The 21700-nt window shown below is 32.1% G+C and overlaps 4 protein-coding genes across 12 annotated transcripts; all 4 read left to right on the forward strand.

Annotated features, from left to right (window-relative positions):
* Window positions 1-2767: 2767 nt before the first annotated feature.
* LOC110615867 (probable E3 ubiquitin-protein ligase RHB1A) lies at window positions 2768-6068 on the forward strand. Of its 2 annotated transcripts, XM_021758047.2 has the most exons (5): window positions 2768-2983; window positions 3631-3752; window positions 4525-4897; window positions 4999-5108; window positions 5429-6068. In XM_021758047.2, the coding sequence occupies exons 2-5, from the start codon at window positions 3690-3692 to the stop codon at window positions 5456-5458; spliced, it is 576 nt and encodes a 191-aa protein (XP_021613739.1). In that variant the 5' UTR covers window positions 2768-2983; window positions 3631-3689; the 3' UTR covers window positions 5459-6068. The 2 variants fall into 2 exon arrangements, with proteins under 2 accessions (XP_021613739.1, XP_043813014.1); XM_043957079.1 differs by lacking the exons at window positions 2768-2983; window positions 3631-3752 and having other exon boundaries at window positions 3759-4897.
* A 1121-nt stretch (window positions 6069-7189) lies between these two features.
* Window positions 7190-11053, forward strand: LOC110615666 (G-type lectin S-receptor-like serine/threonine-protein kinase SD2-2). The gene has a single exon (XM_021757664.2). It carries the CDS (start codon window positions 7761-7763, stop codon window positions 10290-10292), a length of 2532 nt encoding a protein of 843 aa, XP_021613356.2. The 5' UTR covers window positions 7190-7760; the 3' UTR covers window positions 10293-11053.
* LOC110614631 (protein DETOXIFICATION 34-like) lies at window positions 11053-13066 on the forward strand. The gene is made up of 3 exons (XM_043956457.1): window positions 11053-11057; window positions 11472-11511; window positions 11606-13066. The coding sequence occupies exons 1-3, from the start codon at window positions 11053-11055 to the stop codon at window positions 12095-12097; spliced, it is 537 nt and encodes a 178-aa protein (XP_043812392.1). The 3' UTR covers window positions 12098-13066.
* Window positions 13067-15953: 2887 nt separating this feature from the next.
* LOC110615937 (AT-rich interactive domain-containing protein 1) lies at window positions 15954-20974 on the forward strand. 8 transcript variants are annotated; one of them, XM_021758171.2, is made up of 3 exons: window positions 15954-16103; window positions 16677-17832; window positions 19692-20974. In XM_021758171.2, exons 2-3 carry the CDS (start codon window positions 17197-17199, stop codon window positions 20550-20552), a joined length of 1497 nt encoding a protein of 498 aa, XP_021613863.1. In that variant the 5' UTR covers window positions 15954-16103; window positions 16677-17196; the 3' UTR covers window positions 20553-20974. The 8 variants fall into 8 exon arrangements, with proteins under 8 accessions (XP_021613863.1, XP_021613860.1, XP_021613859.1 ...); XM_021758168.2 differs by having other exon boundaries at window positions 16701-17832; XM_021758167.2 differs by having other exon boundaries at window positions 16704-17832.
* Window positions 20975-21700: the final 726 nt, after the last annotated feature.

The following is a 21700-nucleotide window of genomic DNA, read 5'->3' on the forward strand; positions in this document are numbered from 1 at the left end:
AATCTATTTAAATGTATTTATATTAAAGCATGTGAGCGCAATGATACTCTCTCCTTTAAACGGACAACATCAATGTTCAATCTCTCTTTCGATAAGAGCTGCCAAAACGGTTTGTTTCGGTGTCGTTTGTTTGATTTTAAAAGCAATCAAATTGCTAATACATGAGAATGCCGTTTAAGTTATAGCCACAATTGAACAGATTAATTTTAGTTAGCTTTTGTTTTGGCTAATTGAATTAAAAAAATAATAATAAAATTTGAAATTTATAAATAGTTTTTGCTTTTTATTTTAAATTCATTAATCTAAACTTTAAATTTAAAATTTTATCAAATATTTCAAGTCAATTTTAAAATTACATTACTCTAAAAAAACCTCTTTATTTTTCATATGAATTAAAAAAATTATAGTTAATATAATTAAAAATAATAAATTTACTGTTATTATTTTTAAATTTTATTTGTTTCATAAAAAAATATATTTTAAAAATATTTTTTATAATTTATGACATTTGAGATTTTATTAAAATATAAATTTATTAAAAAATTTAATTTTTAAATTAAAATTAAATAATAAAAAATAATTTATTTTATTAAAAAATATTTTTTATAAAAAAATATTTTTCACATAATGACCGGTCTATTTGAAATTCAATTTAGACAAAATATTAATTTTAAATTGTTTATAATAATTAATACGAAATTATTAAATAATTTGAATTAACCATTTTGAATCAAAGTGAAAAGTGAACCCAAAAGATATTTATATATGATCTGGACTGTTTCGATTGGTATCAGAGTAGAGCTATCCGTATAAGACGAGGTGGAACTGTCCAAAATACTAGCGAATCACAATATTCGAGAATTTAATTTTGATCAACAATTATATTTGATTCAGTTGTGACGAGAATATTATAAATTTAGCGAAATCGAGTGTAACGATCAGCTGTCTGCTTGAAATTCAATTCTACGGAATAGATAATTTCAAATTATATATAATAGCTACCACAAATCTACTAAATAATTTAAATTAACCATTTTGGGTCAAGTGAAAAGTGTATCCAAAAGTTATTTAAGTAGTTTGGACTGAACTGTTTCAATTGGTATTAGAGTCATTTTGAATAAGATAAATTGTGCGGAACTAGTAGGTCTGCGAAGAAAAAGTTATCCGTGTGAAACGAGGTGGAACCACTTGAAATATTAGCGAACTATAATAGTTGAAGATTCGATCATAATTTAATAATTGTATTCGATTCAGTTGCAACAAGAACTTCGCAAATTTAATAAGGGGTGAGTGTAAAAGTCAGCTACCTTTTGAAATTCAGTCCCACGTCGACGGAATACAACAATTTCAAATTATATATAATAGCCTTTATAAAATTACTAAATTATTTAAATTAATTATTTTGAATTAATAGAAAGTGAGTAAAAAAGTTATTTGAATTAGTTTAGATCCGGACTGTTCTATAAAATATTTTATAAATACAAATTATTTAAAAAAAAACATAATTTTAATACCTTATCCAATTGATTTATTCTTTTAAAAATTAATAAATTTTATTTTTTAAATGCATATTATTTAAAGATTTTTTCTTTTTATTAAAATTATTAAATTTTTTATATTAATTTACTCATCTTTATTTTAGTAGAGTCTTTCAGTGGCATTAATTGTTTTTTTACAATGCCATAATATGATGAAGAATAAATTATTTTATTTAAAATAATATAAAAAAATAATCTAAAATTATTTGAAGTTCTAATTAGCTTAATAGTTAAACAGCAATAAGGAAATAGAAAACAAGAAATAAACCAATGCTAATTTTGGTTGGAATTAGTTGTTTCAATTTGTAGATAGGAGACTTAAACCAAATGGATAAATAAATATCACATTAATATATTATTTGATATTAACACATTTAACATTCCAACTAAAATCATAATATATTACTATATTAATTAAAAAAATAAAAACTAAATAAAAATTAATCATGTGATCAACGGTTGAAACACTTTCAAAGTTTATTCTACTCTAAAATTTACTAAATATGATTTCATAAAAATAATATATATATTTTGAAAAATAATAGCACTTTAAATTTTAAAGATAATAATATATTTTTTTATAAATAATATAATAAAATTTATTTTAATTAATAATACTATTAATTTAAAACATAATTTTTATTATATTAAAAAACATATTTATATATTAAAAAATCAATTTTTATTAATTAATATATTTTTATAAAACAATTACCACTTTCCTAATTTTTATAAAATTTAATTTATTTCCATAATAAGTTAACTTTTATTTTTCATTAAGTAATAATAGAAAAGTTCCTAAAAAAGGAAATAAAAAACTACACATTTTTAAGTAATTAATTTATAAAAGATAAAATTGACAATGATTTCGTTTAAAATAAAACAATAATTGCTTAGTCTAATAATTAAAGACATTAATTACTCACAATTCAAGTTCCAATCTCTCCACTTTAATTTTCTATAATTTTCATTTCAATATAACTTTGGTTTTAAAATTATATTAATTATTATTTTTTTATATATAATTTTATTAATTAAATATTATAAAATTAATTTTATTGGTTTAGGTGAATAAAGATATAGGGATTATGGAATGAAGTAATTAATATAAAAATAAAATAACGATTTTGACCGATAGATTCTCCCATTTTACATTTCAACACCGGATTTGCTTATATTTACAGTTATACGCACACTATTGAAAATCTACTACTCCATAGCCAATGAGAAGGATATGAGTGGAGGACGAGTACAATGCAACAAACGGGGTATAAAGAACACCTACAAAACTCCAAAACCTCTCTCTCCCTTTCATGTCTCTTCGCTTTCCTTTCACCGATTCTAATTTCATCTACGGTTCTTCTTCTCTCTCAAATTAGGGTTTCTGCTCTTCTTTTGGTCACCCTGGCACTAAAATTCTATCGGTGCTATTGCTGTTATCGCTGGTATTTTTAATTATCTGTGATTCTTTTATAGAATTCGTTTTCTTCAGCTCTATTGAAATCTAGCTGTTCTTGTTTTTTTTTCCCTTTCGATTGTTTTGCTTGATATTGGGAATATTTTTAGTGTTAAGATATCATGATTTAGTTGCGAAATTTTCGTTATGAGATGTGAAGTGCTAAATCGCAAGCTATTGGTTGTTGCTCTAGGGCGGCATTGCTTATTTTGTTAACTCGTGCTATTTGTATACTTTATCTCGTGCTGAGCTTTTTTAAGTTGTTTATTAATTTTTTTGGGGGGGAATTCAGATCATTTATCCGTGTAGTTTTTGTTAGCCCCACAAAGATCTTTGAATGTAATTCGTACTTTCGTTGAATGGAAGAAAATGATTCACAGAGTCTGACGTCAGCTAGATTGTTATTGATGCATAGTTGAGTTGTGTCCTTAATTTCCTTGTTCATGTTATTGGATTGTGTATCATTTTAGACATTGTGGAACTGGCAATTTTGTTATGTACTTAGTTTCCTTTCTCGGCATAAGTTTTGATTGAGTGTAGTTCATTGTTTATTCAAAGTTATAGTCATTCTTCATGGTTGTCCACATGTTCCTGCTTCTGTTACTTAATTGTCTTTTGATCATCCTCTGATGACAGACAGGAACTATGCAAAGGAGGAGGTAGCATTGGCTGAATTACATAAATAATTGCAGGGGATGGGAGGTTGTTGTTGTTCTTCCAGGAAACCCCATCTTCATGGAACACCTGTATATTACTATGTCAGTAAATCTTCATCTTCTCTGGCCCTGTGCTTCCTATGCTTTAGCTTTTGTAATGCTTGAGAAACTATTTCTATCATTACATGATTGGGTTGCAATATCAAGTTGGCTAGTTATTTTGATAAGTAAAGCAATGCAATCATTTATATAAGCCCATATAAAATAAATTAATATTTAATATACTTGACACTCTTTCCAAATTTAATATGCTATCAGAGCCCAATTAATTGTCAAGTACTAACCATGTGGTTGCACTTGAGAGGGGGAGTGTTGGGAATCCTACATTGGAAAGGCATAAGAACGAAAAGGTGCTTATAAGGTGATTAAGATCATAATTGATACTTGGATGTCAATTAGTTTTCATTGGAGTTCAAAACTGGAACAGAATGAATTTTGGTTTCCGTGAAAGATAAACCTTATATGCAATGTAACTCTGAACTATAGCTTTCTATTCTCTCATGCCCTTGCAGCAGCTATGCCTTGTCATTGTCTCCATTCCTTCATTACTTTCTTTGCTCGCACCCCCCCTGGCATGTCTCTGTTTCATCCTTGTGTTTGTTATCACAATGACTAATGGATGTGAATTGCAACCCTCAGAATTGGACATAAAGATATTTTTAATGAGGGGCACAAGGTGTGGCATGGTTTCACATGCTTTGACCAAGATTGCTAAATGGAAACCTCTAACCTGCTAGTTTTTGTGAAATGGAGTTCATGGGAATCACTGCCCAGCAGAATATCATTCTTTAAATTTTTAAACACTTTTCTGCAGTGCCCACCAGCTTTGGAAGAGCATGAATCCTTAACATCTCACAATGGCGCAGCATCTGCATTCGCTGCAGGTCTACTAGCTGAATTGAATCTTAATACATCTACACCTGATACTTTCCGGTCTCCTCCTGCGCCTCTGCCATATGATGTGGTTTTGGGAGGTCTACTATCTTCAGATTCTGAATCTGTTAGAGAAACAATTAGTGGCGGTAGTTTTGAAACTTTAGCGACATGTGAGGATCTTGAGGAACCCGATTGCAAAACTCTAGCAAGTTCTTTGCCCATCTCACCAAAGAAGCCAGAAATATCAAAATTAAATGAAGCTATTGTTTCAGCAACAGAAGAAGAGGATGCTTGTCCCATTTGTCTTGAAGGTGTGATGGTGTAATTAGGGAACAAATTTTTGTTTCTGCATGGAATCTGTATTTTTATAGCTCATAGATAATTGTTCAACCATGGCTGCCTGTATTTGCAGAGTATGACACACAGAATCCACAATTTATCACCAAATGTGAACATCATTTTCACCTGTCATGCATTCTGGAGTGGATGGAAAGGAGTGACACCTGCCCCATATGTGATCAGGTTTTCCTCTTAGCAAATGTCTCTAACTGCAGTGTTTGGATATATTGTAACTTCCCTCAACATAATTGTTTATCATAACCCTAGTAAAAGCTTGCTGGTATTATTAAATCACTTTGATATCGCTTAAAATAATGTGGAAGTAATACGAGAGGAAAAGATCTATATTACTCTTACTATCTAGTGAATGATTTTGTTACTTGTCAGTAGTTGTAATTGGTACCTGAAATAATCTGGCTAATAAGGAACTATATAGATGCTGTTACATGAATGAACTAACTTTTTTCTCGGTGCACTTACTATATGCTTCTTGAACATTGCAGGAAATGGTATTTGACCATGACTTCAATTAGTAGATCTTTTATGATTTTCAAGAATGAAATTCTTTTGCTGTTTCAATTGAAAGCTTGCGTACTTAGTTTGCTGCTGTCCTGTGTAAGTGCTGTCTCACGACTGTTCAGTTGAGTTCCCATGGGTTGTTTTACGTTTGGTCTTGGTTGGTTTGAAGAGTTTGAAGTACCATAGTTTTATGTTGATCATCTCTGAGAAGGTCAAGAGAAAAGGAACGGATTTTTAGTGCAACATGAAAACAAGTTACCTCTTCATATCCCTTTGTTAATACCTTGGTGTATAGTTTTCAAATGGGCCTGCAGAGTACAGATAGCCACATTGTTATCAAGAGTTCAGGAAGAACAACCTTAGAGGAAGTTTTACGCAAACAAAGTTACATAACAAAGATAAAGCAAATGTTCATTTCCGTCTCCATGTTTATGTGAATGAACTACAATTCCCTTTCTGTTGTATTTGATTGTTGTATGCTGCTTAAATTTGGATTTTTTTTGTCAGTCTTTGTAAATTAAATCTGTTAGATTTCGAAGGATTCAGAATTGGGAACCCAATTAGTGTATGGAAAATGAAAAGATATACCATGTTTATATGCATTCAAATTGGCTTGGCATTGAATTTTAGCCCATTTTAATATTATTCCTCCGGCAGTTGGTTATTGTTTGTTTCAATATAGATAGAACTTAAAAAGTAACCAAAAGAAATTGCAAACGTAGTGGGAGATTGCTCTGCACATTGTTTCTTACATATGTATATTTCTCTTATTCCTTCACAGATTTCTCAGCACCTACCCGCTTGTTCCGTCCGTCCAAGAGTTCCATGTCCATCCTTTAGTCTACTTGTGGTTATATATCTTGGAGAATATGGTGAAATTGTTAATGGTGTGTTTAATTGGGAGCATTTAGAATCGGTGGGAGAGGTTTAAATAACGATCATTTTCTAAGTAGAAATTAGGAGCCAAATAGAGCTTTGTGAGCTGTTATCAACGGACCATATCTGTTTAATATGGACCATTTGTGATTTGTTTGAACAGGTAAAAGATTCCCAAGAGCAGTTTAACTTCACTGTCTACGCCTAACTTCCGCCCATAAAGAAAGACGACGAACCCAGTTATCGTAGAATTAATACTTTTTTTTTTCCAAAAGAATTAATACTAAAATGGCCAATCATGAAACAATGCAACTTCTAATATAGCAGACTCCGTGTTTTCTTATTAATGCAAATTCTGTTGCAGCCAAAAAAAAAAAAAAAAGAAGACTCCATGATTTCAGATTGAAAATGTCTGCATTTGTCCCTGTTCTCTCTTCTTCTCATTTTTGTGGCTGGAAGTATGCTGAATTCTCTTCTTTTCCATATTAAGCATCCAACCAAAAGTTGATTTCATGTATTCAATGTATGTTACATTTTGTACAAATACAAATTTGTAGTCTTTTTAATTAAATATTCATATTTAAATTTATATCATATTAATTAAAGTATGTAAATAATTACAATAATAGATATTAATAAATTTTTAATAAAAATGTTTTATTTGAAAACTTTTACTTTTATAGATCTCAAATTTTTCTTTTTTTTTTTTCGTCTGCATTTTTTAGTTTTCCAAATCAAATAAAAATTGACATTTGCCAGCTGACACATTGGAGCTTCAAATCAAACGATTATTAATAAAGTAGTAGGTGATATACAAAGGTCAAAGTAGGGACTATATTGTTGACTTTTTAAACTCCATATACCAATAAGTTCTTACCACGTCAATAAGTTATTAAAAGAAGATAACCTGGTGAGTGGCGTTACCGCAGTTGTCTGCCACGACATCACATTTCCGAATCCCAGTTTACCATTTCCAGCACCTTTCCTCCTGATTTTACCGGAATAACCTTTCTCCCACTTTTAATTACTGTCCAGTCCTTGAAACAACCCTATTTCGTGGGATTTAAGGAGCGTTCTATATTCAGCGGTTGGGATTTTAACAGACAAATTCTTGTTCTAAGCATTGAGCAGTGAACGAAACGGACTCGGGAACGAGGACATAACTTCAGAGGTTATTTTCGTAATATAAACTACTTGGTATAGCTTTTTGTCCTTGTTTGTGTCATCGAGATGAAGCTTTTGCAGATATCTATACAAAATCTCCTTATTCTCTCTCTAAAAAAGTTTAATTGGAAAGTGAATCTTAGAGGACCTCACCAAACCCTCTACTGATTCCGCCATGTCCTCTCTCACGAGATGAAGATGCTCTCTTTCTTTTTCTCTTTTTCTCTTTTCCTCTTGGCTAAGGAAACTGAAACATTTCTGATTTAGTTCATTGAAATGTCACCAGCCTCTGTTTCTGCTGCTGCTACTGCTACTGTCATGATTTCTATTTCTTTCTTCTTCTACCTTGCGGTGGGAGCTTCCTCGAATTTAGTATTCACCACTCAAAAGCCGATTAATTCACTAGGAGACTACACCGGACACAACATCAGCAAGCAATTGGAGTCCACCAATGTTATAATCAGCGGGAACTTCACATTTCCAAGCGAAAACCGCACTTTTCTGCTGGGCTTTTTCAGTCCACATGGAGGTTCGAAATGGTACCTGGGTATTTGGTACGCTTCGACCCCGACTCCAACTTATGTTTGGGTTGCAAATCGTGAAACACCCATCACCAGTCTTGCTTCTTCCAAGTTGCAAATCACTGAAACTGGCAAACTGGCGATAATGGAGTCGCCAAATTCTGTCATTTGGCAGAGCACAAACGGTGAACGAGCAACGGATTTTCGCTTTCTGGACAATGGGAATCTGGTCCTACTATCGGCCACCAGGTCAATATTGTGGCAGAGCTTCGATTACCCGACGGACACATGGCTACCTGGCATGAACATCACTAAGGAGCAATCTTTAACCTCTTGGCGGAGCATAGCCGACCCATCACCTGGGTTATATTCTCTCAGACTAAGCCCACGAGGGTACAACGAATTTGATCTCGTATACAACAGAAGTTTCAGTTACTGGAGCACAGGCAACTGGACCGGTTCGAGATTCGCCGGTGTACCTGAAATGACAGTACCGTACATTTACAATTTCCACTTCGCCAATCCTTATACCCCCGCGGCATCGTTTTGGTACACGGAAATAGCATTAGATAAAGCACTGAGTCCCCCGTTAACGCGATTTCAAGTGGATGTCGACGGGCAGCTCAAACAATATACGTGGTCGACGCAGGCAGAGAATTGGAATATGTTCTGGTCACAGCCGGAGAATCGGTGTAAAGTTTATCGGTTATGCGGGGATTTGGGATTTTGTAAAAGCAGTTCCACATCACCAAAGCCCTGCTTTTGCGTTCCAGGCTTTACGCCTGTTAGTGATTCCGATTGGGAGTTTGGGGATTATTCTAGCGGCTGTCGCAGGGACAGTGAGGATTCCTGTGATAAGACTGATGGGTTCATGGAGGTTGGTGTTATGGAGTATGAGGGAGCCGTTACGGTGTCGTTTCCAGGTAGTAGAAGCTTTTGCGAGAGGTCTTGTTTGGGTAACTGTTCGTGTATCGGTTTGCTCCATGACAAGAGGACTAATTTATGCAAGAATTTATATGGGACTTTATCGTATTTGAGAAATCTAAGCTCTGATAGCACATATCAAGATGTTCTGTTTGTTAGGGTGCCAGAAGAAGGAACTGCAAAGAAGGCCGAGTCGAAATCTGTGCTTTTGATTGTTAGCATTCTTGGGTCTATTGCCCTTGTTGGGTTAGCAATCGGAGTTTTGCTGACTCTGCAAGCGAAGAGGAGGAGGAGCAAGGGTAGGAGGGAAGATGGGGGCTTTCACTTATTGAATTTGAAGGTATTTTCTTACAAGGAGCTGTATGCAGCAACTCGAGGTTTCTCAGATAAACTTGGGCATGGTGGATTTGGTGCAGTGTTTCAAGGCGAATTATCAGATTCTACTCCTGTTGCTGTGAAACGCCTTGAGAGGCCAGGGAGTGGAGAGAGAGAGTTCAGGGCAGAGGTCTGTACGATTGGGAACATTCAACATGTCAATCTTGTGAGGCTTAGAGGGTTCTGCTCAGAGAATTCTCATAGGCTTTTAGTTTATGACTACATGCCCAATGGTCCTTTGAGTGTTTATTTACGCCAAGGTGGTCCTAGTTTGAGCTGGGATGTTAGATTTCGTGTAGCAGTTGGAACTGCTAGAGGCATTGCATATTTACACGAGGAATGTAGAGATTGCATCATCCATTGTGATATCAAACCAGATAATATTCTTTTGGACAGCGATTACACAGCTAAAGTATCTGATTTTGGCCTGGCAAAGCTTGTCGGTCGTGACTTTAGTCGAGTTCTAGCCACCATGAGAGGTACATGGGGTTATGTCGCACCGGAGTGGATATCTGGAGTGGCCATTACCACAAAAGCAGATGTTTATAGCTATGGAATGACATTATTGGAATTGCTTGGAGGCCGAAGAAATGTAGAGGCACCAGCATCTCCAGCTGGTGGCAATGGTGGCAGAGAGGGTGATAAGGGGGAGAAATGGTTTTTTCCTCCATATGCTGCACAACAAATAATTGAAGGCAATGTATCAGCAGTGGTAGATTATAGACTCGGCAGTGCATATAAAATTGAGGAGGCAAAGCGTGTTGCTTTGGTTGCAATCTGGTGCATACAGGATAATGAAGATATGAGGCCTACAATGGGGATGGTGGTGAAGATGCTAGAGGGGGTAGTGGAAGTGGCCTCTCCCCCAGCACCAAAATTGCTACAAGCTCTGATTTCTGGAGATTCCTACCATGGGATTCAGATGGATTCTGGAAATGGTGTTTCTATCACTGGTGATGGTTCTTGTGACAACATGGGGAGTATCTAGTGGTTCACAATCATCTCCTGCTAATGCCAACTTCACTGTGAATGGGAATGTGAATGTTTAAGTATCAAGTTCATTGGTATTGAGTGGATAACGGATCCAAAGCTAATAACTCCACAGGTCATCTTGTATCTGTTATCTGTTGCTCTTCTCTCTCCCCCCCACCCCCCACCCCCCTCTCTCCTGAGTTGCTGCTGTAAGGAAGCCTTGCTTTTTTGTTTCAAATGATTTCAAGCTCAGCAAGATGAAATTGGCCCAATCATAATTGTTTGCAAGATAATTGGAGTGTCACAAGATTCATTAAACCAGCCATGTGTTTTCTGAAAAGTATAATTATTTGTACCATTGAGGGCCCCAGATACACCATTCCCATGATCATAAAAGGAGAATGATTGTCCTGAATGGCCAAATCAGCAACTGCTTTTCATTGCTTGAAGGGTTTAAAGCTCCCTAAGTCCTAATTAAGGAGTGAATCAAGGCTTGCCCATCATTTTCAATTTGAAATTAAGCTACTATTTGGGTTTAGTTCATTTTCAACTTTAATGTCTCTTTCTTCAATTCGTTTGGTTGGAGTCACAAATGATATGATCATCCTTTTACATTTTTCACTAGGTCCTAGGGACTTAGATAAGTATATGCTCCCATCTATTTTTCTTTTCTTTTGGTAAAGCATATACTCACTTTTGTCAATCTAGCTTAAGCTTTTAGCTTTTTATATCATACAGTATATCAAAAGAAGATCATGAACCATTTTGAAAGCCAAATGTGGTATGCTGCAAGTTGAGCCTCATGCTCTTTTCAACACTTTCTAGCAAATATCTTTTTTGTCAATGGAGAAATTTTATTGGTGGTTGGCCTATAAAAGAATCTTAGCATCCTTTTCTATTATTAATTTGGGATATAGTATTGAAATGTTTTTCTACTACATCTGATGTTTCAGTCTTCCCCTTTTGGGGTTCATCATGGCAGGACAAGTTTTTCTAGACTAAACCTTGGACTTGGGCTTCTTGACCCCATATTCATACACTGACTAAACAAAAAGAAAAAAAAATGCCATGTTGGCTTGTGTATGAGTCCTCTTGCTGATCATAAATGGGCCCTAACTCGCGAAATGGGCTAATTGCATATTCATACACCTACACTTTAATATAATATCTTTTCCTTGGCTATCTTCATTTGCAGCTCCCATTCTAGCAACAAACAGCAATGCAGCTTGCCATATGTATTCTTTCTCAACAGTAAAAAACGAGAGAGAAATTTCTCATTGACAAAAAATATATATAAATACTGAAACAAGAAAAGTTTTATAATCAAAGGGAGCCAAAATTGCAAATAATAAAGAAAATGACCCACTCGGTGCAGAGGGGAGCACTAGTTCACCCTCTTCTAACTTGTCTCCCAGGGAAAAAGAGGAGTCACATGGCACTGCACCGCCGATCAATGGCGTCATACCTAGTGATTTTCCCGTGAAAGATCATGTCTCCATCTTCGAAACTTCCAATCTCCACCCTGCACCTTCCGCTTTGGTTCATACTGAAGTTGGAGATTATCCTCCTATACAGAACTTTGAGGACGCCAACTACATTTGCATTTTGGAATCGTCAAAATTGTGGGCCATTGCAGCTCCTATAGCATTTAATATTCTCTGCATTTATGGTGTTAACTCCTTCACCAATATCTTCGTTGTTCACCTTGGAGATATTGAGCTATCTGCTGTTGCAATTGCTCTCTCTGTCATTATTTTTGTCTTGGATTGGTTTTGCAGCTCTAATTTCACATATTGGGGTACTTTATCTCTGCATTGTTGAATTCAAGTGGGGTTTGGCTGGTGCTGCTGCAACCTATGATGTCTCCGCTTGGGGGATTGCTTTGGCTCAGGTGGTTTATGTGGTTGGATGGTCCAAGGATGGCGGGACTGGTCTGTCTTGGTTGGCCTTCAAGGAAATTTGGGGATTTGCAAGACTCTCTATAGCTTCAGTTGTGATGATTTGCCTTGAGATTTGGTATTTTATGACCATAATTGTTCTCACTGGACATCTTGAAGATCCTTTTATTGCTGTTGGCTCCCTTTCTATCTGGTCTATTCCTCAGAAACAGTCTTAACATTCTTATTGCAGAATTTATTTATCCGTGTTGAACTTAACATGCTTTTTTTTTTTTTTCCTGTCACAGCATGAACATCAATGGTTGGGAAGGCATGCTATTTCTTGGAATCAATGCAGCTAAGATTAAAAATAAAAAAAAAAAAATAGAAAATCTGTTTTCCTTTCTCATTCTTGTTTTTAGATGTTCCTTCTCAAGAACATCCTTTATTGAATTGAAATTGCCTTGTGAGTGCCAGTGTTCGAGTCTCTAATGAGCTGGGATCAGGACATCCAAGAGCTGCAAAATAGTCGGTGGTTGTCACATGCGCGGAGTCTCTCCTCATAGGGATATTTTGCGCAGGCATTATTTTGATAACTAAATACGAGTTCTCCATCATCTTTACTGATAGCTTAGAGACGAGGAAAGCAGTTTCTAAGTTGGCTTACCTTCCATGTTCTGGGTATTACAATGATGCTCAATAGTGTTCAGCCAGTAATATCTGGTACTTAAAAAAACTTCCACTTTCATTGTGGCACCAAGACAAACACATCATGGGTTCCTCTTAAGGTAGAGTTATTAAATAATAGTTGATGAAATAATCTTGGGAACATCAATGGCAGGAGTTGCTGTTGAAGGAGGCTGGCCAGGTCTGCTAGCTCTTGTTTTGTTATAATTTATTTATCGATATTTAGTGAACCCATATATTAGTACATATATTTTTAAATTTAATCCTTAAAGCTTTTTTATTAGTAAAATAATCTTTTAATTTAATATTTATGTGTAATTAAAATCAATTCCTATACATTTACAAATTAGTCACTGAATATTATTTATTAACAAATTCTTATATTTATAAATTAATTACTATATTTATTAAATTTCTTTTATTCGATATGAGTAAAATAATGAAATAATTAATTGAAAAATGTGTCATTTTCTTTTTTGCCTTGATTAAATTGAAAAAAATATGATAAGGAAAAAGTTAGTCTGAAAATAATTATTTAAATTTGAATCTAGATGTATAGTGTGACAAGGTTCTTAATTTAATTTTTTTAATTTTTAATAATTATTTAAATTTGAATCTAGATGTAAATTTCATATTTAATGAAGTTTTTTATTAGAATGGGTTTATGTATTATATAATTGTCATTTAGGATGATTTTTCAGATTTAAGAAATAATATCTGTAGTAGATAATTTTTAATAGGTAGTCATATTTTAATCAGTTCACATGAATTAATATTTTTCCATATTATATTTTTAAATTAAATATCTTCAAATTATTATAATTATTATAATTATAAATTATAAATTATAAATTATCATTAAAATATAAAATTCATATTTATTTTCTTCTGGTTCATTTTCCTTTGTAACTCGATACTGTCGTATTTTTCTCTTCTTTAAACTTAATTTATTCTTTTCTCTTCCCCATAAAAAAACGATATACTTCAATTAACTATCGATGAAAAAGAAGATATTATTGTTTCTATTAAGAGTTTCCGAGATATTCCAACCGTCAATTATGATTTCTGTATGGTGGAAATATTTGCCACATACAATGCAATCAATTTTCAGAATATATATATCTTTTTAGCAGATTTATGCGGTAATTCTTGGACAGTTAATACATTGAAGGATTTGATTTTTAATTACAAGCCGAATATTTTATTTTTAATGAAAATAAAAACTCTTAGTTCTCGTATAAAATTTTTTTATAATTTTTTATATTTTGATGATTGTTTCTCAGTCAGTAGACAAGGATTGGGAAGAGAACTTTCGTTAATGTGGAAAAGTCATGAGTCTGTTTCTGTTTATGTGGTTGATTTTTTTTCAAATTTTATTGATTCGGTTGTTTCGGAAGATAATGTTCAATGGAAATTTACTAGTTATTGTGGATTTCCAAAATCGTAACAACGACGTTAGTTTTAAAACCTTATTCTAGTTGTATCTCGTAGGAGCTCTCTTCCGTGGTTTTGTTCGGGAGACTTTAATGATTTATGCTCGAGAAATGAGAAAAAATGAGAAATATTTTTGCTAAATTATTTTATACAAGAATTTAGACAGGCACTTGAGAAATATTTTTGTCAAATTATCTTATGCACGAGTTTGACTCTAGAATATTTCTGTTAAATGAATTCGTTGTAATACTACTCTAACCACTCATACTTTGGGTAGAGAATTTATCAGGTATAGTCGTATTTTTATTTGGAATTATATCTTTTTTTGTTTGATAAAATTTTATTAATATTTATTTATAAAGAAAACCATTAAAATATATTAAATATGTTTTAATTATTGATTAAACATAAAATAGGTGTATGTATGTCATATCTTTTCCCAAAAATTAAGCTATTTGAAGGAATCTATAAATAAATTTAGTAATTATATAAATTGTTAATATATTTTATTTTTTAAATTAAAATTAAATTGTAAAAAAATTATTTCATTAATAAATATTTTATAAATATAAATTATTTTTTATAAACAAATAGAATTTAATTAGTATTTAAAAAATATTTTACATAAAAAAATATTTTTCCTGATAAAATAACTTATTTGTTATTATTTAATTTTAATTTAAACATAAAATATATTAAAAATTTTATATAAAGTCTTAATAAAAATCTAAAGCGTGTATAATAGCTTAATTTTTTCTTTTATTAAAAAAATATTTTTTATTAATATAATTTTTTATCTGTCTCAAGAAAAATTAAATAGTTATTTAAAATTTATTTATAATTTTGAAAATTAATTATATTATTAGAAGACAAATAAATAATACATAGTAAAAAAGTTTTCAAAGTAATACAATTAAATTTTCAAATATATATTTTTACTGATGTACTTTTTAATTATAAAAATTATGAATATTTTCATTATTAATAATTAGAAAATTATTATTTTTGTGATTAATAGATCAACAGGTTTTCTATATTTCCTCTTGCTTAGACAAACAGAAAACAAGAGATATTTAAGGAAGAGTGAAAAATATACTTACAATTGAAATAATTTATTATGTTAAATTATTATCAGTTTTTTTTTTTTATGTCAGACTTAACTATTTAATGCATATTTCTTAAGCACCAAGTTAAAATACCATTTTTTTTATTATACATATTAATTATTTTTTTATAATATTTAATTCAATCATTTAATTTATGACTATTAATTTATTTTCATATAAAAATTGAAATTATATTAAAAGCGTCATGATTCAAAATAGAAAATTATATATAATAAAGATCAAGTAATTGTTGAATTTGCCCCGAATTATATAGAAAATATAGAAAAATAATAAATTTTATTCTTTTTCTAAATTTACTCATAAATTATTGGATTTATTTGGATATATTTTATATTTTAATAATAGTTTAGAGATATTTTTTAATTTAAAATAAAATTTAATATTTTCATCTTCCTATATAATTCACAATAAATTTAGACTTTTTGCAATAAAAAAAATCCTTGCCTCCATAAAAAGCTTTAAACCTAACCCTTGAGTTAAGAATTAACCAAGGGTTAGTTAATCATGCCCCCTATAAATAAGGGCTTTTTGTCCCTCAATAAACCTCACTCCGTTTGCAAACTTGTTTTTCAACAGAAAGAATGTGAGTTTTTGAGACGACGCCAAGTGCGCAAGCCTTAAAAATAATTAGCACACACGACGCAAGGCCATGGAGAGAGAGAGAAGGGCGAGGGGTAAAATATCAAAAACGTTTCTCGACTGGTACGTTTTTATTTTTTGTATTTATTTATTTATTTATAAAAATCAGAAGAAATTGTTTGAGTGCATATAAAGTTTATCCTTTTCTTTTTTCTATAAAACATATGGTATTTATTTTTTAGGATCCAAAAAATTATTGAAAAACTTCTCAGAAAAAAAAAAAACATTGAAAACATTTTTTGATAGTTTGAATATGTTTACAAAATTTCTCAGCATTTCAAAACTCCAAGTTTAGTTCCATTACTATTTTCTTTGTCTCTGTCGCACATGCCCCTCTCTACGATTCTGCAATTAAATGTGGGGCTTGCGCGCGCGGCTATGAATTTTATTCGGAAACCCTAGATCATTTTTTCCCGCCAAAACGTCATCTTCTCGCTTGACCTGTATGCTTAATCGGTACTTTTTTTTTAATTGATTTTTCTTTTTGCATTAGAACTCTGATTCGCATTTCGCGTATATGAACTTATCCGCTTTCTTTCCTTCGATGTTAAATGAGTAGTCATTGTTATGTTTCCCTTTTTTTTTTTTTTTAATTTTTCGATTATGAAGATTGTGAAATGAATGACTTGTTTTTAGTGTTTTGAACTGGGAAATTAATAGCAGGGTGGTCGATTGATTGCTGGTGATTAGTGAGCCTTAGATTGCTCCAAGACCCCACAGAAGAAGCACCAGCCAAAAGGTTTTCTGCTCGGTCTTGATCCGTTTTCAGGTGGCCGGATTAAAAACCTACTTCAGTGCAAAGCTTTGATGCCAGTTTGACAATTTTCTAAATTTTTTATAGAAATATGTGCCATAGATGGTGTGTATTTCCTCCAATGCTTGGAGGTGGACAATCTGGGGATTTGTTTAAACTATTTTAGTTGTGAAGCTGTATGGTAGATATGATACTGTTTCTAAGAATGGTTTAGGGATGTGGTGTCTGAAGAGTCTGGATTGAACCTAAACCTTCCATCATCAGTGAAATTGATTTATTCCTAGCATTTGGATGCATAAGTGAAATGGTTAGAGAGACTTGTTGATGAAAATAATTTAAAATCCAAATCGAGTGATATCATCAACTCAAGAACCAAGTCTAGTGATAGATAGTGTTTTGAGTATGGGCGGGGTTCTGGAGTTAGGATCCGAGTTTAAGGGGTTGTTTTCAAATATAACGGATTGGAAATCTGTACTGAATGTGAGTGCTAAGGTGGATTCAAATAGGGAAGAGAAGTGTATCGTTGATGATGAAGAATCTGTGCACATAGACACTGGAAGGAGTGTTGTCAATTTTGTGGAAGTTGGGAAATTAAGCTACAATGTGGCAAAGAACATGGGTCCTGATTATTTTTCTGATAGGCACAATAATTGCAAGGATTTTCAGGAAAACCTTCAATCCAATTCAACAAGTGTGAAGTTGTGTAGTGAGGGTGACGTGAAGGGTGCGATGGTGGGAATGGATGGGGGCAAGAGAGATGAAAATGTTGATGAAAATGAAGTTATGGTGTTAGATTCAGATGCTGTTGAGGAATTTATTTTGGGTCGTAAAAGGAAAAGGGAATCCATGTGTAGAGTGGTGAATTGGATTACTGGGATTGCAAGGAATCCATGTGATTGCGTTGTGGATTCATTACCAGAGAGGTCGAAGTGGGATTCTTATGGGAATGGGGAATTATGGAAGCAGGTTTTGCTGGTTCGGGAAGCATTATTTTTGAAAAGACATGTTGATTCAAGTGCTGAAAAATCTACTTGCCAGGTATCCTCAGTTACTAAATGCTACTAGCCCTTGCCTCGGGGTTTAAACTTGAACTGGCCCCTTAATTGTTCTTATGTTTCATTGTTGGTTTCAGTTTAATCTAGTTCAATCCGATTTTGATCAAAACTAGTTATTTTTTTTTCAAATTGATTTTAATTTTTACATGAAAAGTTTTAGCCCGTAATCAAATTGGTGAGTTTGGTCTAGTTTGAACAATCACGACTCGATTAGGTTTTCAAACTTTACTCAGTTTTTGAATTGGTGCCAGCAGAGGGCCATGAATTTAAGTTTTAACTATGATCAAATGGGGGTTCAACTGGTATATTATTTATCCCATATGCTATTTAATAAAGTATTAAATATATGCTACACAATTAATGATCTTTTAAGAAAATTACTGTACAGTGTTTTTATTTATTTTGATGTAATTAATTAATTATTTATTTTGTTTTCTATTTTTTTAAAAATATATTAGTTTTTATATTTTTATTTCATTCACACTTTAGTCTCTTTGGTAATATTGGGTGTTAGTTCAAACTAAGTAGTTTAAAGTCCTCACTAACTAATAGAGATTAAGTAGTTAATTTCATTAAATAGAGGAACTAAATAGTAACTTTTTTCTAATATATATAATTTAACAGTTTTCCTCTAAATAAAATTTGTTAATTAATATACCATAGATAACACAACTGAATTTATTTGTACCCTTCCATTAAATTAATTTATTAAAGTTAAAATTCTGTAATGTAAACATCCAAGCAAAAATCTCAAACTTCTCTAATTTTAACATTTCTACTCTAAACTATGCCATTTAATTTAATTTTACCTCACCTTTAATTTTTTCTGTTAAATTCAATCTTTTTGCCAGATAAAGCTTTAATAAATAAATCAACATGGTAAAAACAATAGCGACAAGATTCATAATATTGATTGCATGAGTATTTTCATATCCGTTGAATCATTAAAAACATTCACAAATCAAAATAAAAAATGTCAAGAATATACATCTTTAACATGATGGAGAAGCATAAAAAAAAAAAAATCAACACAATATGGGTTAAAGTGCTTAATTTGGAGTTAAAATAAATTAGTCTTTGCCATTTAAGATGTTTATGTAGTAAAAGTGTTAAATTTAATAGAAAAAAAAATTAATGGTAGGATGCAATTAAATTAAGTGGAATAATTTATGGTAGATTTATTAAAAAATAGTTTAGAGTAGAATTGTTAAAAGTAGAAAATTTTGATTTTTTTTTTTTTAATTATTATTATCCGGTATTAACTTGGCTTCTGAGGAGTTAATTTTAACATAGTAATTCGACCTTTGAGTATAAACAAATTTAATTGCGTAGTTTAAGATATATTTGTTGAAATTTTTAAAGGGTCAAGATTCTATGGATGCTGTCTATGGTTTTAGTTTTTTCTTCTTTTATAAAAAACAAAAAAATTGTGCATTGGTTAGATTGCTTCTGCATTAGAGTTTCCTGGCTCTGCATCATTCACTTGTTTATGCATTCAAGGAAATGTGCACACAATATTACATGCACCCATTGGACTACAGAGACATTATTTTTAAGTATATGGTATATCTTAACCGTTATTAACTTTCGAATTTGGCACCTGATGCACTCTGCTCAAAATTGTTAGTAGTTGTTAGATGCTGTTCTATGTTGAAGGTGATTTCATAACAACGTCCATGTTATTGCTTGAAGGAAAATGTTTCCATCATGTTTACTGGTTCAGAAGTCCTCTTAAGCTTAGCTCGCTATGTAAAATTTTATTTATCTGCATGCAAGAACCATTATATGGTTTACATATGAAGAAGCAATTTTAGCGTAGACTTGTGTTCTCCCTCATTGCAGTCATTGCAGAAAAATCGGAAGATGCACCCATGCATGTATGATGATCAAGTTGGATCCACTTACAATTTCAGAGAGAGGTTAAAATGTAGCAAGAAGCTGCTACACAAAAAAAATGTTTTTCAGGCAGAGTCTTGTTCAGAATTATCTTCCTCAACCACTGAAACCGATTCAGATTCTTGCACAAAAGGGATCCGCGATGGTGATTCCTCAACTAAACATTCAGCGGTTGACCTTCCAGTTGAAAAGTCAATTCCCTTGGGCCCGGATTTTCAGGCTGAAATACCAGAATGGACTGGTGTTATTCCTGAAAGCGACCCAAAGTGGGCTGGGACAAGAGTTTGGCCGCCAGAAAAAGTAGATAGCAGATTAATCATTGAGCGAGAACCTATTGGTAAGGGAAGACAAGATTCCTGTGGGTGTGAAGTGCCAAAGTCTGTTGAATGTGTCAGATTTCACAATGCTGAAAGAAGGTTGAAGGTGAAGCGTGAACTGGGGGCAGGTTTCCTTCATTGGAGGTTTGATAAGATGGGTGAAGATGTAAAACTTTCCTGGACAGAAGCAGAAGAGAGAAAGTTTAAGGCTATAGTGCAGTTAAATCCTTCATCTCTGGGTAAGTGTTTCTGGGATGAGATATTCAGAACTTTTCCTACCAGGGAAAGAGAAGATCTGGTGAGCTACTACTTCAATGTATTTCTTTTGCAGCGCAGAGCACAACAGAACAGGGTTACTCCAAATAACATTGATAGCGATGATGATGAATCAGAATGTGGATTGGCAACAAATAGTTCTAGGCGTGAAGCTCCCAAATCACCAGGCTCCCTCTTATATTCTGCGAAAAAGCCTCGTAAAAATGTTGGATAATGCCTTTTGGTGAAGTAAACTGCAATGCTCAGATATTTGAAGTCTTGCTTTTTCTTTGTCCTTCAACAGTTTTGATATTTGGCCATCTTCCATGGGTATCTGGGCATAACTCAACGAAAATTTGTTTGCTGCCTGTGATTAAAATTCTCTGCACCTAATGGAACTGGAGAGCATCAATGACATCCATTTCTCGTGGAGCATAAAAGCTGTAGGGGCTCAAGCACTGTTATGTCTTTGAACATGTTTTTGGTTTATTTGCTTTCAGTTTCTGAGACAGTTCCTGTTCATTCGTATATGCTTCTGTCACATGCTTGTATCTTTATCAGATTTTTTGTGACATGGCTGAGTACTGAAAAGCCTTGGGAATATGGTGAAGAATCAATAGGTTAAAGGTATATGAATACAAGAAATTAGTATTTCTATGATTCAACTTGCAGTATCTCTTTGGTATGAGGATGATGATTTTTTTTTTTTTTTTTTGCCAGAGACGATGTACCATCATTTACATTTTAATGTCTGTTATGATCAATTGTTTTTCTTTTAACCTTCCATTTAATATGATTTATTTTATAAAAATAGAATTCAAATAATTTTCTATAAAATTATATATGATTTTTTTTTTTTGGAAAATAAAAATTTTACAAAAGTTGATTTTTTTTTTAATTTTAAATAAAAAATTAATAGAAAATAATTGAATTAAATTAATTTATTGTGAAGTTTTTTATTTTAAAAAAGGGACAAATGCATGCTGATATGTAAATAATTAGCATAACAGAGGTTATTTGAGGTAAAGATTTATTGCCCGTGTGTGCTCGTGTGTTAGTTTGGTTATTAATTAATGATTTTTAAAACCTTTAATTTTCTTTATTGGCTTAGTTTATATCCTAATAAATAACTACATTTTTATTAATTAAATATATTAGGTATTGTTTTATTTACAAAACATTATTTAGAAAAAATATTATTTAATTTTTATGATATTAAAAAAATTTTTAATTAATTTTTTAATTTTAAAAAATATATTAAAACATACTTAACATTTTAAAAAGTATACTAGTTAATTTCTCTATTAATTTTAAGTGTTAAATATTTTATTATTTAAATTCTTATAATTTTAAAAATTTTATTAATTGATTTTAAACTTTTAA

Source organism: Manihot esculenta, chromosome 5, assembly GCF_001659605.2.
Source record: "Manihot esculenta cultivar AM560-2 chromosome 5, M.esculenta_v8, whole genome shotgun sequence".
NCBI classification, from domain to species: domain Eukaryota; kingdom Viridiplantae; phylum Streptophyta; class Magnoliopsida; order Malpighiales; family Euphorbiaceae; genus Manihot; species Manihot esculenta.

What these genes read in the sequence shown, in the direction of transcription:
- LOC110615867 (XM_043957079.1), top strand. Translation starts at nt 4,426, where the DNA reads ATGGAAACCTCTAACCTGCTAGTTTTTGTGAAATGGAGTTCATGGGAA. An exon ending in TTGTCCCATTTGTCTTGAAG is followed by an intron (nt 4,898 to 4,998) that starts GTGTGATGGTGT and finishes CTGTATTTGCAG; the next exon opens with AGTATGACACACAGAATCCA. An exon ending in CCTGCCCCATATGTGATCAG is followed by an intron (nt 5,109 to 5,428) that starts GTTTTCCTCTTA and finishes TGAACATTGCAG; the next exon opens with GAAATGGTATTTGACCATGA.
- LOC110615666 (XM_021757664.2), top strand. Translation starts at nt 7,761, where the DNA reads ATGTCACCAGCCTCTGTTTCTGCTGCTGCTACTGCTACTGTCATGATT.
- LOC110614631 (XM_043956457.1), top strand. An exon ending in AGCAATGCAGCTTGCCATAT is followed by an intron (nt 11,512 to 11,605) that starts GTATTCTTTCTC and finishes TTATAATCAAAG; the next exon opens with GGAGCCAAAATTGCAAATAA.
- LOC110615937 (XM_021758171.2), top strand. Translation starts at nt 17,197, where the DNA reads ATGGGCGGGGTTCTGGAGTTAGGATCCGAGTTTAAGGGGTTGTTTTCA. An exon ending in CTGAAAAATCTACTTGCCAG is followed by an intron (nt 17,833 to 19,691) that starts GTATCCTCAGTT and finishes CCCTCATTGCAG; the next exon opens with TCATTGCAGAAAAATCGGAA.